At 36.5% G+C, this 18,063-nt stretch overlaps 1 protein-coding gene across 1 annotated transcript; it reads left to right on the top strand.

Annotated features, from left to right (window-relative positions):
* The first annotated feature begins 8,090 nt into the window (after positions 1–8,090).
* On the top strand, positions 8,091–17,768 carry LOC140235592 (retinol dehydrogenase 11-like). The gene is made up of 6 exons (XM_072315596.1): positions 8,091–8,166; positions 9,911–10,054; positions 12,784–12,975; positions 14,456–14,734; positions 16,544–16,745; positions 17,669–17,768. The coding sequence occupies exons 1-6, from the start codon at positions 8,109–8,111 to the stop codon at positions 17,766–17,768; spliced, it is 975 nt and encodes a 324-aa protein (XP_072171697.1). The 5' UTR covers positions 8,091–8,108.
* The last annotated feature ends 295 nt before the right edge of the window (positions 17,769–18,063 follow it).

Genomic DNA, 18,063 nt, shown 5'->3' with positions numbered 1-18,063 from the left:
CATTGATCCGCGATTTCCATGCACAGGATGTCCTTTCTTCAAGCCATTTGTTTTATTACTGACAGTCTTGCATCCCAATCCATACACATTATAACATGTATTAGTAAAATCGCTATTTCCCCTCTATCTTGAATAGTCTCAATTGACATTCCTTTCCATTCTATTATCAGACGGCTATATACGTAATTTTCTATTTTATGTTCGGATGCACTGTTCATACTTATCGTGCTCTTGAACAATGGGAAAACAATCACAGTATTTCATTTGTAGTATGTTTTCTGCAGAAAACTAATAACGTAAGTTAAAACAAGGTCATGTTAACAATTGATTTTATATCATGAAAATATAATCATATTAACATATTATTTCTTGATCACTTTATTTCACTTCTAGACACAGTAAGAGTTATCTCTATAACGCAGTCACCAAAGACGCTTTACATGATGTACTGGACCAAGCTCACTCAGATGTCAATCGATCCAGACGGGAATGAGACGGATGTAATGAACTCGACTCTAGCGGCAACATCCGTGCTTTTGTAATTTACAACGGGTAACAATACCTTCTACCACCTTTAAAGTTTGACAAATTTGAAGAGTCACGAATGGTGTCATAGACCAACATTTTGTGGAGCTCTTTTGCCTCCTATGTATCTCTCTCTCTCTCTCTCTCTCTCTCACACACACACACACACACGCTGTTGCTAAAAAATAGTATTACCAATATGCTGTTTGTTTTTCTCTCTTTTTGTTTTTACCAAACATAAGACAAATGAAATTGGGTAGATATATCTGTTTGTGGACTAAGGCATTCAAAGGGGAGAAATCTGACATTACATAATAACACGCAGTACTGACATTTTTATCTAGGAACTACATTATACTTCACACATTATGGATAGACCATTGTGATTGTCACGACTTGAAGGAAAGTGAACACTTCTCCTTGGCAGGGTGTGCTAGTTCATTTTAATCAAAATGTGATGCGTTCATGAGGAAACACTATGTTCTGTCTCATGGCCAATATCTCCCAAACTAATGCTGAATATTCTTCAAAATTTTGAGATGTTCAACATCAACAACAACAAAAAAAAAAGACAATGAAGGCAGTGGATTTAATGTAGCGGTGAGATCCTCTTAGTCTAGTTCCGTTATAAATTCATTATATATTATTAATGTGTAATATACATCACAAGTGGCCCGTCACAACACACGTCTGACAGACTTTCCATAGTGATTCGATACATCATCGAAATGTAATATCTCACAACATAATGTCTTAAAGCTTTTCACAGAAGCTGCAAAAAGCCGAGAGAATATTTTGTTTAAAGGGGCATTGCAGACGATTTTCATGATTTCACACCATGTAGTATACAAATCGACAGCTCCATATATAGATCGTGGAATTTATTGTGGTTTTTGAGCAGAGAAACCAATAAACTGAAAGTCTTAATACACTGAACTGTGTTGATGACATCAGAGCCTCACATATTTCAGAAATGTAGCAGTGTAATTCCATTACAATAGCCTTGTTCAACAAGTTCACCTGTGAAGAGTCCATGCATGCCTTCTTCTTTTGTTCTGCTTCCTTGAGCCCCAACTCATGCATTCTTATGCTAAGGCTGCCAAGTCATCATCCTTGTTCATTGCAACTTGTTATAGATTTTGAAAACATTCTCATTCCTCATCCCAATCACTATAAATTATGGAACTCTGTACTCAGTTTAACTAATAGCTGTTCAAATGTAAATTTGATACAATATACAATTCATCAGTTAAACATATAGACCATGTAGAAGAACCTGTGTCTTCTTTTATTATCATCATTTCTGTGCTCTAGGCAGGTATACTGGACGAGATGGAGTAACGACGGAATAATGTGTAAAAACCTTCAAAATGGAGCTGATTGTACTACTCTGAGCTCACCTCTCAACTACTACATTACCGGCTTGTCCATTGACACAAGTTGTGAGTATCAAAGTGTACAATGAATTGCTTAAAGAAACAAGGGTAACAATAGAATGCTACTGTAAAGGTTATTGTTACTAGGAGTTGATATGAAAACAATAACTCAACATTTCACAATGAATTTTGATAAATGCAAACACCATTTCTGAAAATATCTGAAAGTCTCCAGAATGTTCGGCACGTTCATTCTCGAATAACATTGTGACAATGTATCTGTAAACACCTATGAAACAATATTCCTATTTTCTCACAGCTGGCCGACTGCTCTATTGTGACTATGGTGGAACCGACACAGCATACTACACTAGCCTGCCTCCAGGGAGCCCAAGGCGGACGAAGGTACCCGGAGTTGACATACAAACTGCAATTGGCGACAGAAACCTTGTGGATGTGAGCATATTCAACGGCACTGCGTACTGGCTTCGACGTAATGGTGTGGTGGTTACCAGAGACTACGCTTCGAGCAGTCCGACTTCCGTGCTGTATTCCATAACACGGGATGAACTCGGAGGTAATAAAGCCCTCGATCTGTGGAAAATGACCATCGCTTATGATGACTGAATGTAAATGCGCATTGTTTTCATGTCCAAGTCACCGCAAAACTGCCCTAAAAAATAAGAATGATAACAAAATGACGTGTATCTTTTGATCCCATGTATACTGACATGAAATCATTAAAATTATTTGAGCATTTGACATCCAGAGGATAGTTTTGATGTTATCGGTTGAAAACACATACAAGATGAACTATGAATAAATTGTCAATAATTCAAAGCTAAATGTCGTTATAATAATGCGCATCATAATTTTTGTGAAATATAGATATTTGTATGATCCGCTAAAAGTATGAAATGTAACTCCTTGCGTGGGCGGATCCAGAAATTCCGTAAAAAAGGGGGTGCAACAAATATTTTTTGCTGCCACTTCGGAGTTGAGCGGAATTTTTTTGGTGAACAAAATTAAAAGGAGGGTACATGGCCATTTTCATTTATTTCCTTTTTATTTCTTTATCAAAAGAAAAATAAAGGGGGCGCGCTCCCGGTACGCCCCCACCCCCCCCCCCCCCCACCGCAATACTGTCCTTATGCTTTAAAAAAAAAAATAAAAATCGGTCTCAAGATAGCACTTTGACTGACACCATTATTTAATTTTCAGTCGTTGCGGGTTCCCACAGTTTTAAATTGAACATGTTGTTGCCTATTATTCAGATAATCTACGAACCGTACAAGAGCATTATATTGCACTCTACAATGACGGAATTTATGAATCGGTATAATAACGTATGGTATCAACACTATAAAGCCAAAAAAATATACCAGTCACCTTTTCTTAACGCATAACAGAGCATATGAATTTATCATAAATGTTCATTTATACCTTGATTCGCTGAATGAATTTTTTTCTCAAGCAAACTGATTTGGTACAAGTATGACATTATGCATGTCGTAAAGACAAAAATGCACAATCTTCTCAAAAATTTCTAAAATGGCTGGTAAATCCGATATACCTGCTTATCGAAGCCAGTTTTGATCTTTACGAAGTAACTGCAGTGTATTGAAAGCATCTGCATTTGTTTTTCTGGATCTCCAATATATTGACCATCTTAATCAAAAAATTATTTATTGACCTGTCAATGCCAGTTAGGGTCATTCGTATTTGGTTTCTATTGTTTGATATACATGTAATTCAATTTATAAGAGTGCCGTTTAGTTACGGTTTTTTTTTTTTTTTTTTTTTTTACGGTACCATTAAAGAAAATATTACAATATTCTTAAGAGTATTTTTTTACTTAATGATTCTTTCTTTTCTTTTGTAAAAAAAAATGATCCGATGTATCTAATGAATGGAAACCTTTGGTTACGAAAGGTTGCTTCTGTTTAGATGCGTGCGACATCCTGCTTTGACAAGTGTTTTGTTTGTTTGTTGTTTTTTGTCATGATGATAAATTTCTTTGATAAATAACCAAACATTATTCCTGCGCTTAATATTTGAAAATCAATGATTCCAAATAAAATAATATTGGTTTCTTTTCTGCACATTCGATATTTAGTTTGTGTGTCATGGGTTAAAATGTGTGAAATTCTCGTGACCGAAAAAAAAATGAAAAGATTATCACACGAACTGCAACAAACATATAGTTTAGAAATTATCAGTCAGAACATTGATTTTCATAGATACTTAGTACGTTAGTGTTGTATCAGCAATGCTTGTGGCTTAGAGATGTGGGGAGACAATGAATAGGAAGATAAGCTTATTTTGCGTTTTCCTACCTGAGTTATGGAGCGAAGAATAAAATAAGTATTGTAAACTCAATGTTTATAACACATGGCGTCATTATTTTCATCAAATTTAAAACAATTGTCTGCCGAGCAATGTCTTAGTCTGGGCAGACGTGCGGCTATTAAAACAAACACAACACCATTGACATGTACTAAAGTAGCCCCCAAATGGTATCATAAGTGCATAGACATAAGTTTAAAATACGCCAACAGACATCCGGTTTGGAACACACGCTGTTACATGTGCGAGTCGACTTGGCACTTGTGTCGCCTTTGTCTTAAGTCATCAACAAAGTGTAGATCTTGGAGATTAAAGGGACTGTTACTGGTTGAGGTGGGGATTAAAGTTTTGAACATTCCTAAGTGAGATAATGAAAAGCCTCGTATGAAATATGAAAGAGCATGTAATTCTAAGAAGGATTCAACATTTATTTGATGAAAATTGGTTTTCAAATGGCTGAGATATCCAAAAAAAGTGATAATAATAAAAGGCGACAGGCCACGCCTTTATTAGGATCTCTTTGTTTCACCTTGTTTTTGGATATCTCAGCCATTTCAAAACCGATTTTCATCAAATAAACTTTTGATACCCCTTAGAATTGCATGCTCTTTGACATCTCATAGAGTGGTTTCTGAATATCTCGCAAAACGTTAAAAGCTAAATCCTCACCTCGACCAGAACTGTACACACCCTTTAACTAAAATTCCATATCTGGCGACTTTTTGCTGGTTTTGTGATGCAGGATCACATGATATCATTTTTTTTTTTATTGGAACACACTACATTGGTATCGTCGGCAAATATATAGAGTGTATTGTAGTAACATAGATGACTTTGAAATGTCATTGATGCACACTGCAGGAATAGTAATTGGCCCAATATAGAGCCTTGTGGGGACACCGCAATAAGTCATATAGGTGATGCTTCATGGCATATGTATTGCTTTCTATTTGTGAAATATATCTTAAACCATTCCCCGGCATGCCCTGAATTGTAATATAAAATTGTAATATGTGTACAAGGATAGTGTGGTCAAAACTTGAGTGTCGAATTCCTTGCTTGGGTCCGTGAACACATCAATGGCGTGTTTTTTACTCAGCTAAGTCATGCGGCAGTCTACCGTACCATGGGGTTACTGCCGTATCCGTGGAATAGAATTTCCTGAAAAGTCTTTCTATAACTTCAGAAAGACTAGAAAGAATATTATCATAGGACGATAGCATATTACAGAGCAGTCGTTTGTTGTGGGTTTGTTTGTTGTTGGTTTTTTTTTTTTGGGGGGGGGATTGGAACATTATTTGCGATTTTGCATGCGTTTGGAAATATTATGCCAGTTGACAGTGAAAGGTTACAAAGATGTAGTAGATGTGTTGTAATATTGCCAACAATTAAATTGTAAGAGTTTTAGTGATGTTAGTGAAACGCTCTCTCGTGGTGTACACCTTGTTCTTTGCAGTGCTACTTATTAATATTATATATATATATATATATATATATATATATATATATATATATATATATATATATATATATACATATATATATATATATATATATATATATATATATATATATATATAATGTTTTTAGCGTTGTGTACACAATGCGCACACCTATGAGCTATATGTACGAGAGTGAGTGACTGGGTGCTTCTTCAAACCTTCCATAATTATTATCATTATGATAAATTATCTAATCCATGTTGTGCGGATAGCCGCACCAACAAACACGATACATTTGATTCACCTGTTCACCTGTAAGTGCCAACCGAATGACTCGATTGATTAGATTGATTAAATTGAATTTATTGCCTTTTCATGGGGTGGAACACCCTGATCAGCAGAGTTGGTTTCCATGGGGGTCCACATACATACACAAATAATGGTAAAATGCAAAAAAAAAAAAAAAATACAAACACCTTGAGTAAAGACAAATATCTAATCCATGTTGTGCGGATAGCCGCACCAACAAACACGATCCATTTGATTCACCTGTTCACCTGTAAGTGCCAACCGAATGACTCGATTGATTAGATTGATTAAATTGAATTTATTGCCTTTTCATGGGGTGGAACACCCTGATCAGCAGAGTTGGTTTCCATGGGGGTCCACATACATACACAAATAATGGTAAAATGACCAAAAAAAAAAATACAAACACCTTGAGTAAAGACAAATATCACGTTTACACAACAATATCAAATAGAACGATACAAGGCACATAAAACAAGCTTAGATTCAAAAGTTGAATACATTTAACACAGCTATAACAACTAATTATGGCAGTTATACCTTAACATTAATTGTCCGATTTTCCCCCAAACTTTCACTGATGTGTTCTATTGATATTGTTGCCTTGACTCAATCTACATATATATGAAGGAGGACTTGTCCTTTAATGGCATCCAAACTGAGAATGCGTACAGCGCCATCTGTTGCACAACAATTCTACAGTTTTCTAGGACAAAGGAAAAGGACGAATCATGAGTCAACAAACTTTCGACGATATCGTGTTGCCGTTTAGTATAAACACAATAAAAAATGCACTGCTTTTTCTGCTTGATAGATATACACTAGAGTATATATTTACGTACATATTCATAACATGAACTTGTTTTCATATATTCCACAATATCGATTCTCTACTAGAAGCTCTTGCTTCCAAAAGGCGCTAAATCAATGGATTTAGCGCCTTTTGGAAGCAAGCTCTTCATTTTCACTCCTGGTTACAAGTGTGGAAATGGATCCCAGCCAGTGGTAAATTCAAATGTCCCACGTGTTTGTTATTTCTTACAACCTTCAAACCCCTTCACAAGAAACACCCCAAAGCCAAAGCAATCAAACAAATAAATCAAAGCCAACAAATAAACAACTGTATATAAAAAAAAAAAAAAAAAAAAAAACAGTAGCCTTTGAAGGCTATTCTAAAGGAGATTTCGGGCAGGCTTGGTTTGCTGCAGAGGATCAAAGGTTAAAAGATGACCGGTACTGCTATCAGTTTCAAAATGTCAAAAATGCAAGTAACAAAACAAGACATCGAAAAAAGAAACATAAGTATAAAAAGATAGGAGAAAATAAAAGAATAAGAAAAACAAATAAACCGAAACAAGGCAAGACAAAACTAAAACAAAAAAGTATAAACAACAACAACCAAAGTAAAGCAAAAACAAATTAAACTCATAAGAGGCAGAGACATGGTCCGAACTCGGTGTATGGTTTTTCTACCGTGACCAGCGTCTGCATATCCTCACAAACGGAGACCTTTTTTTTTCAATGACTTTAACTTAAAAAAAAAAAAAAAAAAAAAAAATGTGTGCAAAATATTATCAGAATGGTTTTACATTTAAAAAATTGACAATTTCACCTTGTCTAAAACAAAACTGATGATCAAGGAAAAATGTGTATGGGAAAAACTGAAATTAAACTACGGACTATCGTTGTACTTAAAATTCATTTCGCTGATATCTATAATTAAATAACATGACTGTATGGGCATCAAATTTTATACTGCCTCACTACTGCAGCTCGTGGAAGAACGGAACGCTATTAAAGTGACCAAAGCTTGTTGATATTGTGACGTCACACATTTAGTTGAGTCGGATCGTGCGAACTCTCAGTCCGTTGAAAAAAATATTACGTGCATTTATAAGAGGGGTCACGCACTACCTCTGCATAATTATACGCGCTGTACACGATACACAGCTGCCCCAGCGGCTCCGCGTACTTATCCAGGACACCACTGCCGTACACATCGTTTGATGTGTGTCTATATACCGTATATTGCCGCCCAAGTCGAGCCCTATCTGAAAGCCTATTGTGACAGAATCCGCGCCCAAAAATCCACTTCATATTCCGGGCTCAGATGAACACTATGACAGGATCACTCTCACCCACCACCGCAGTTGCTGGCATTTTGACTGGTAAGGATATACACCATTCTTATTTAATTAAATTCATAACCAGAGGTTCATACTGGACATCTTCTCCAGCTAATAAATTCATCATTGTAGACTGGATCAGTGCCAACTCGCTCTACCCTAGATTTCGGCCACAAATTCAAGGCCGCGTTGCGGGTTCCTGTGTACACTAGGTCAGAAAACGTTCGAGGAGATTATCTCAAACATTTTTTTTTTTGTTGTTGTTGCTCATTTCCTTTACCATGTCCTGTTTACTTGACCAATGTACAATAGGTCGGAAATCATTTAAGAATTCCTCACAGATTTTCTTTATCTATTTCCTTAATCATAACCTGTTTATTTGACCTTTTATTTCTACTGCATGTCTGCCTCTTTTTTTTTTTTTTTTTTTACTTGACTTATTTTTTTTTTTTAATCCGCGTGTTCTAGTGAGGCGGAGTTGTCCCCCTGGCCGACCTAGCAGGTACCCAGCGTGCGTGCACGTACCTTGTATCTTGCACAGCTTTACTGTGAGACGGTGAGAGATGATGATGCAAGAAATGATAAAATTAGGGTCTTGCTGCAAAAGGAAGATAATACATCACCAGAAATACACCAGCAATGACCAGACACGCAATAATTGAGGTGGAACATTGAACCATGGAAGAAGCACTCTTGGAGGGTCGTATGGGCACCCGATTGTGACGATGACCTTGACTTGTGCGACAGAGGACGCAGAATATACACTTTACATTATTATGGTAGAAAAAAAAAATAATACACGATATTAGTTTCTAGTTATACTAGTATCCCGCAACGCTATTACGACACAGATTAGCATAAGAAACGCCACCGTCTGAAGAGGGCAGAGGAGGAGAAAGAAGAGATATATTATGTTATATATCATCTTCTTTCTTCTCATACGTATCATGTATGATTATAATTATATCATATATTTATATATTGCATTTATAGATAAATACATTATAGCTATATAAATAGATAGATAGATAGATAGATCTATAGATAGACAGATAGATAGATAGATAGATAGATAGATAGATAGATAGATCTATAGCTAGATAGATAGATAGATAGATGGATCTATAGATGGATAGATAGATAGATAGATAGATAGATAGATAGATACGAGTACAGAGATATTCGTGCAATTGCAAAGGATATTCACTTGGATAAGTACTTTGGAGAGAATGGCATAAAAGTATAGTGTTACTAATAGGGTCGTTTCTATGTAAAAAAAACTACAACTATTAGAATTTTCCTAATAGTGTTGAGAGCGGCGTATAATTCGAAAATTTGTCGTATATTGTGTATAACCGCCCATATTTCACAGGGTGTGGATGTGAAAATTAGAATATGAAAATGGGAAATATTAGTTTTACCTGTGACACTGTTGGGTTTACATTGTTGTTTGCCATTTCTAACCATTTTGCTAGTTTGATTTTTTTAATTGAAATTGTTGTTATTACCGTAAATTTCTAAAAATCCCCAATTTCAGTGATCAATATTTTTCCTTGCTCCTCCCCCTCCTCCCCCTCCTCCCCCCTCCTCCACCCCCCCCCCCCCCCCCCCAGTTCCATGACTCTATAGCTGCTATGCTTCTGGCCAAGGAGGTCTTTTTTTACCTCCTTGCTCTGGCTAGTTGCCAAAGTTGCAATTTTGCGCCATATAAAACACACAAAATCCATAAAGCAGCAATCATGGCATGAAAAGAGTTAATATTATTCCTCGCAATCCCTCTACCCAGCTGCTATTGCCATGGTGTTCACGAGACGATGGCTGCAGGGAGGGCGCTGTTACAGCAAGGCGCGACTTGACGGCAAGACGGTGATCATCACGGGATCCAATACAGGCATCGGGAAAGAGTCGGCCAAGGACCTGGCTAAAAGAGGTATGATAATGTGTGCTGTTGTTTAAATCTACTTCATTCTCTAAGGCTGCACCCGAGTGCACATTCTGAGGGAATTGATGGGAAACGGGTTCACGATCGCGCATGCGCATTGAGTGAGGTGAGGACGTCACAGCCTTTACATGTCTCCTAATGGCCTTCATATACCTTCCCTATAGACATTATAGAATTCCTACAGTTGACGTGAAATTTGAACATATTGTTTCGGCATAATTCGCGTAAATATATGATGTAGAACTGTATTTACTTTGCAGTAATAATTATTGTTTGTTTTGTTTTTTCCTGTGCAGAGGGATGTTGCTGAAATATAGCCACGAAATAGCGTGACTATTGCAATAGTTCATTATTTGTGCAATTTTGCTTAAATCGATTTTTTTTTTAATTTCTACCATTCCATTTACACGAGGTTACTCAGTTCATCAACATCAAACTCATAAGTACCAATCATCGTGCCAAAGATGTACTGGTACCATACATAAAGAGTACTCGACAACTTCACCTGCAGACCTAAGTGTTTGTGCGCACACCTGGTTCCAAGCCAACCTGCAACAATTTAATTCAATTCAATTCAATTATTTTCATACTTCTTATTTATGAACATTACATCAGAAATAATAATACAAGTTATTTTACCTTGTAAACAATGTGCAAAAACAAACAATATACATGGTAATAACACAGCAATTGTAATGATAACTGGTCGAAATCGAAATGGGGTTGAACAAAGAGAAGTACGACGGGACCTATAACATGAAAGCAAGCTTGTTTGGCTGTAAGCCCCGAGTAATCAGTGTTTGTGAAAAAGAAACGGAAAACGGATAGATCAGACCAGACGATTTAATGGTACCGAATAAGACAAGCGGGGAATGCCTATATATGTGATAAAAAAGAAAATAAAAAAGAACTATACTAAAGTGTGAACCTTCATTGCGACCGAGCTATCATTCGTTTCCGGAGTAGAACATGATTTGCATATAGAGCGTACATGAACAAAAGTCTCTGACGTCATCACTTCGGTCCTCTATATACAGAGTGGCATTTTACTTCAGTCCCTTTTTTAAAATCTCACCCAGCAAAGAAATCGCAAGAAATTTAAAGTTTAAAGAAATCATTTCTTGGTTAAACTTCAAAGGGAAACTGCAGAATTTCAAGGAACTATAGATCAGATCTCTTACAAAAAAAAAAAAAAAAAATCATCTGGATCATCTCCTTTTCAAAACTGTCACATTTCAAGAAAATATTCTTGGGTTCACATCCTATACAAAACTACAAGATTGCAAGTTGCTTCCTTCTGGCACAGACTCCTGCATTACGAAAGTAGTCCAGTCCAAATATAAGTTATTCTGATTTAAAAAAAAAAAAAAAAAAAAAAAAAAAAAAAAAAAAACGAGTAAAGTATTACGAATTCAACAGTAAAAATTTGACTAAATCGGATGAAAAAATAAGGAAGTTATGAAATTGTTAAGTTTTGCTAATTTCTGCAAAACAGTTCTTGTACAGTGGATATGAATATGCAAATGATGAGCTGACCATGTCATAAGCTCACAATTTTCCATTGATCGTGTACATAAAAATGACGAAAATTCAATGTTTCTGTCGTTGAAGTGGGAAACATGAAGTTATTCCTGGTCGGATAACTTCAGAATAGTGATCAGTTAGATATATCAGGATTTGAGCCTGCGCATAATTGCATTTGAATAAAAAACTGGAAATTTCAAAATTTTATGTAAGTTTATTAATGGCAAGTTGCGAGGGATGACATGCTCACTTTGCCATTTGCTTTTGCGTGTTCATATTGACTGTTCTAGAACTATTTCCTAAAAAATTAGCGAAACTTCAAAATGTCATAACTTCCTTATTTTCACCCGATTTCGATCAAAATTTTACCGTTGAACTCGTACACTGCAAAAAGTCCGGTGTTAAATAGTGAACACCGAGCTGGTGTTAAATTTTCGGTGCTCATTTATGGTGTTAAATTAACACCCCCGGGTGTCATTTCCAAATTTTAAACTGCTTTTTGAAGAGTTTCTTAGTAACTGCACTTCTTGTTGATTTTTAATTTAAACAAGACGATCAAGAATTTTACATTAAAATACTAGATTTTTGAAAAAAAATGTGAAAATAATTTTACACCAAAGTAACACCAGCTGGTGTGGTCCCTTATTGAAGCTGGACGGGTGTTAAACCATTGATATTAACACCAACAAGTATCAAATCAACACCATGTGGTGTCATTTTTTAATTAACACCAGTACAGTGTCAAAATAACACCAGGTACAGTATCAAATTAACACCACGAAGTGTCAGGTGAACACTTTTCAACACCATCACAGTGCATTTTTAACACCTGTGGGTGTGGTCCTTTATTGAAGTTTGATCGGTGTTAGATTTAACACCCGTGGTGTTCAATCTAACACCCATGTTTTTGCAGTGTAATATTTACTTTCTTATCAGACTAACTTAGATTTGGACTGGATTTCCCCCTTTAAAGAAGTCATGACGCGTCGAAATCAAATTTCTCGATATTGACATTTTGTTTGATTTGAAAAAGACAGCATCCATTAGCTGCTTACACCTTGTCCATTTGATGATAGAAAGAGAGACAAAATAATAGGGGGAGAGAGGAGGAGAGAGAGGGAGAGAGAATGTCGAAAAAATATTCTTTTTGTTTTTATTAGGCCTAATTATGACATCTTCCTTTGTGTGTCCAGGAGCCCGTGTCATCATGGCGTGTCGTGACCTGAAGAAGGCCGAGGAGGCACAGCTATGGGTCATCAGAGAGTCAGGAAACAAGAACGTAGTGGTCAAGAAGCTGGACCTGGCCTCGATGAGGTCCATCCGGGACTTTGCCGCCGATATAAAAAAAGAGGAAGAACGCCTCGATATCCTACTCAACAACGCAGGTATGATAGAGTGATGACCAGTCTTTACTAAAAGGAAACTGAAAAAAAAAACCAAAAAAAAAAAAACTCTTAAAATAGAGTTCATCTAAAAACACCAAAACCAGAAAACCGAAGTAACAAAAAGATAGAAGAAGCACTTGCTAACACCATCCAAAAGGATAAGGACACATTAATGTATTGCATGATCATGTGTGACTTTTTGCGAAAGTAAATGAATGTATGTTTTTTTGTGCGTGTGTGTGTGTGTGTGTGTTGTGTGTGTTTTTTTTTTTTCTACACAGATACACTGCTTGATGAAATAATATCGTTTGTATTCTTTCGCACTGCGGGATCGACAAGGCAAATTAATTTGCATGATCACACGGTCAGAGAACTTTGTTCAAACTTTCTTATCCTATCATGCATATAACAATGAGTATTCACAAGCTACTTTAAATATTTGAAAAAAAAAACAATTTGTGTTCACACAATTACGTTGTGCTTATATTATGTACCATCTTATGTTGAAAATGAAAAATGAATAACATGATATGAAATAAAATACGACGATTATGTCACCGATAATAAATTGATATCTGTCAGAGATATTACAATTTGGCTTTTTACATAAATGCTTACACAAAGGTCATGATGCTATATTCTACTGTTGAGGAGAATTCAAATGACGTGCAAAACTATCCCTCGTAGACCCATGTATATCTTGATATACCGCCGAATCGAGGCAATGGAGTGGTAATGATAGTAACAACGACACCAGTCATTAGAATTATAAAAGAATGATGATAATAACAATAATGATAATGATAACTAATGATACTCATCATGATCGTCATTATCATCATTTTCTTCCAATAGTAGTCATAAGAGTTGAGCAACTAGGTAACAGTGTTACTGGTAACTATTTATTTAAAAAAAAATGAAAATATAGATATGCACATAAAATACTATTTAGGAATTACCTTTCGATGACAATATTGATGATCTTATTTTTATGTTTAAGACATCATTTACCATCTGCAGATGAAACAAAAACCTAGCTTTAGTGCTTCAAAATAGTTCTAAAATGTGAGTTAGGGATTGAAACAACCAGTGTAAAGAAGCTATAATTAGTATAATCAATGTAAAGTATTGTTAAACATACAAAATGTGAACAATAGTTATAATAAAATTGTCTCTAGACTAAACCGTCTATAGTTATGGTTTATTAAGAAAAATAGTGATATCTCCTGATATTTTAGGTTTTATTGCAAAATTTTTATATGGTAGGATGTTTTGTGATACAACTGACCTACACATATGCGTCAACTGTGATAATTCGAACATTTTTTGAATCACTGCTCCCAATGGTAAACAGTACCTTTAAAATACACCATGTAGTTTATTTGACAAAAAAGAATGTAACAAAAGTGACAAAAAAATGTGGTAACCATGGAAACGCGGCTTGGTAATGATTTTGTTAGATGAACTTTGACCTCTCCAGGAATCATGATGTGTCCTCATTGGAAGACGGAGGATGGGTTTGAGATGCAGTTCGGGGTCAACCACCTGGGTCACTTTCTCCTGACCCACCTCCTACTCGATCTCCTCAAGGCCTCAGCCCCGAGTCGCATCGTCAACGTGTCGTCGATCGGCCACCAGTTTGGCCGGATGCACTTCGACGATATCATGTTGGAGAAGAAGTATGATTCCATCGTCTCCTACGGCCAGAGCAAGCTCGCCAACATCCTCTTCACTAGGGAGCTGGCCAAACGGCTCTCGGGTAAATCAGCCTTATTCTGTTGCCTCGTTTGACCGTTTATGTGTTTGAATGCCGATTGGAACTGAAAACCCGCAGTGTTGTATGACGCACTTTCCAAAGTCCCTGGCACAGAGCGGGTTAGCATTCATCAGTGCGGTTTAAACTAAACAGTTTTTATATTGATGATACTTTAATTCAATATATACATTCTCGGAAATTCAGCACAGTAGATAGAAGATTACTTTGCAATATCAAAAGAAAAAATCGAACAATCAAGATTTGAAAATCATATAAGGCAAACTACAATTGTATGCGTCTTCTTTCAGGCAAATACCAACAATCAAGCAACCAACGTATTTTTCTTTTTTTTTTTCAACGCAAAGACCCAGTTTTTCAGCCTTCGGAAATATTTTAAAAAAATAGTTGAGGTTTAAGGAACTAGGAATGAAAAGAAATATAGAGCCTACGGTTATGACAAGAAATAAAAGTATGCATGTCAAGTATGAGATGATAAGCTATTAGAAGTTACAATAAACAAATATAGCGACAAATTGATTACAGGAACATCATTCGATGTCATTACGAACTTTACCTATTTTTGTCTTTACCTCATGTGAAATGTCTTTCACAACACAGCATTGTTATTCGTTTCTGATTAAAAGTAGTACATGTATCACAATTTCATTGATAGTTTTTTTTTCTCTTTTTTTGCTTTGATGTTTCATGAAAGTCAAAATGTGGCAGGCAGTAATAGGAATAAGGACGCACCTCCCATAAACGATTACTAAGTTGAGGCATTCTTTAATAATTATTATTTTCCATCATATATAACATACTTTATTTCCTTCACAAATGAAAGCATGTGATAAACAATCCTATAGGTTACTACCTGCCCACAGGCAGGTAAGTAAAAGGAAAGAAATACAATGGACCCGGTCCATCACACCACAATTGACCGTTACACAAATATATACATGTATGTACATTTACACACAAACATAATACATTTGATCAGCTGTTTCAGGACGAAAAGAAAAAAAAAATAAAACATGAACTTATATCAATACACATTTAGCCTAACAAAAAAAAAAACAACAACTCTATATAAATCACTCGTTCAATTACTGCGAGTATACGAATCTACCCAAATCCACCCAATATAATCATAATTATTTCTCATCCAATATTATAGAAAAAAGAATTATTATAGAAAAATTATTTGAAGTGACTGTGTAAACGTGTAAACTATCACGCAGTGATACACAAAGTCATTCATGCGATGTGGAATCGTATCGCAATATTTACCTCCAACAGCATACTGCGGTAGGTTGAGCGGGTTCTATCAGCTACTTTTAGTTTGTGTATACAAACGTCTTCCGGTGACATTGTACAGCATGACAAACATATTGAGTCCTTTCTTGTCTTTATTCGGTTTGTCCATGATATCTAAATAGCATCACGTTCTCTTAAAGAGTTGTTGTTGTTGTTGTTGTTGGTAGTCCTTCACTTCGCTCGCAAGACACAAAACTGAGGAGAATCTTTTGTCCAGATGTCGTCACACTCAACCATTGTGTCAAGATTCTCACAAGAAGCCAAACTATAATAGATATACCTCCACCCAAAAGTCAGTTTACTACGTGATACCGAGGGTTTTTAGTTTGTTTACTTGTTTGTTTTCTCCGCTTGCACAGTGGATACTGATCTGTTTTATTTAATATTATTGCAATTGTTGTAAAGATGACCATCCCGAATAAATTATCCTTTGTGATGACAGTCACGTGTTGAAGGACACGCCTCTTTCTTTCCAATTGCAAATCCTCAACTTTCCAGGGACGGGTGTCACGTGTTACTCTCTCCATCCGGGCGCCGTGGACACCGAGCTACAGCGGCACATGACATCATACAGTTGGCTCTTCGTACCTATCCATCCCATTATGCGTCTCTTCTACAAGACGGCCGAGCGCGGCGCGCAGACCAACATCTACTGTTGCGTGGATGAGAAGGCGGCGAACGAAACTGGCCTCTACTACAGGTGGGAATTATGATAATCAAACAACTTTAGGATGAAAGAAAGACATTATTCAGAGGGGTGAAGTTCCAGGTGTCAGTTTCTTCAATTAGTCTCTCTCTACAAATTCAGTTTGTTTAAGCAACTGCTGATCTGTAAATTAACAAACATGTCGGAAAAAGGAACCAGTGGGACTCGAACCTGTCATCTACTACTTTCCGCAGTTTAATTTGTAGAGGGAGACAAGTTGAAAAAAAGTCACACCTGAACTTTAGGATATACATCCAAGGGATATCATGAATCGTTGTTTGATACCATGATAAAGAAAACAGTTTGCAATGTGATATTTGAATGAGGTGAAACATGGCATAATCATACTTGACGAATTTCTCCAAGTCTTTTTGTTTCTCATTTCTTGGCATAACGACAAATAGGGTCTTTAAGCTTTATATATTTTTTTTTCATATTATCGTTTTGCTATCAATATCCTCGAAATGCGGAGACTATCGTACCAAACTGAATCAAAACGAAATGACTGCTTCGCCGGCCACGGAGGGATGGCGCTCTCTGCCTTTTGATCAATCGACCCGTCTTGCAGTTCGCCTTCCTGTAACCGACATTTAACCCTCTTTTAGTCTGTTTCCATCAATATTATTGCAGGTCATAATTATTGCCATGAATGAGCCCAACCCACATTATGTGGGTACTGAGAAGACTGCATCTGACTTGTTGTCAACAACCAACAATCGAAACTTACTTGCGCTACAATTTCTTGCCTTTTTTCTTTCTTTCTTTTTTTCTTCTTGTCGCGATATCGCGTTAAAAATCCCTGAATGAAACCGTTACCACATTGACAAAAGGACTTGAAGAGTAATGATTAGTCTGCATTTGGGTGAACTGATACATTCATCATCAAAAATGCCTTTTGCATTCCTGTCTGCTTGCAGTGACTGTGCTGTTAAGACCCCGTCTAAGGCAGCTCAGGATGACGCCGCTGCCAGCAAGTTATGGGAGCTGAGTGCAGAACTGGTCGGCTTGGAAAAATAGCGGGTGAAAAAGAACATCCTGCGATAGAGACGTGAATGAGAGTTAGGATGAAGATGAGGAGAAATAGGAGGGGAGGACTAGGGGAGAGAAGGAGGAAGAGGAGGAAGAGGAGGAAGAGGAGAGGGAGGAAAACGAGGACTAGGTGGAGAAGGAAGAAGAAGAAGAAGAAGAAGAAGAAGACCGCCATAATATGAGAAGGGGAGGAGGAAGAGGAGGAGGAGAGAAGGAAAGAGGAAGACGCCTCAGTTTTTTTTTCTTTTTGGTCTTCATCTGTTTGTTTTATTTGAGCGAGATG

Source organism: Diadema setosum, chromosome 12 (assembly GCF_964275005.1).
Source record: "Diadema setosum chromosome 12, eeDiaSeto1, whole genome shotgun sequence".
Lineage (NCBI taxonomy): Eukaryota > Metazoa > Echinodermata > Echinoidea > Diadematoida > Diadematidae > Diadema > Diadema setosum.
The sequence above is the reverse complement of the archived record's forward strand: the minus strand, read 5'-3'. Positions and strand labels throughout refer to the sequence as shown.

Coding starts and splice junctions, on each gene's coding strand:
- LOC140235592 (XM_072315596.1), top strand. CDS start 8,109: ATGAACACTATGACAGGATCACTCTCACCCACCACCGCAGTTGCTGGC. Junction 12,976..14,455: donor TATCCTACTCAACAACGCAG/GTATGATAGAGT, acceptor TGACCTCTCCAG/GAATCATGATGTGTCCTCAT. Junction 16,746..17,668: donor GAAACTGGCCTCTACTACAG/GTGGGAATTATG, acceptor GTCTGCTTGCAG/TGACTGTGCTGTTAAGACCC.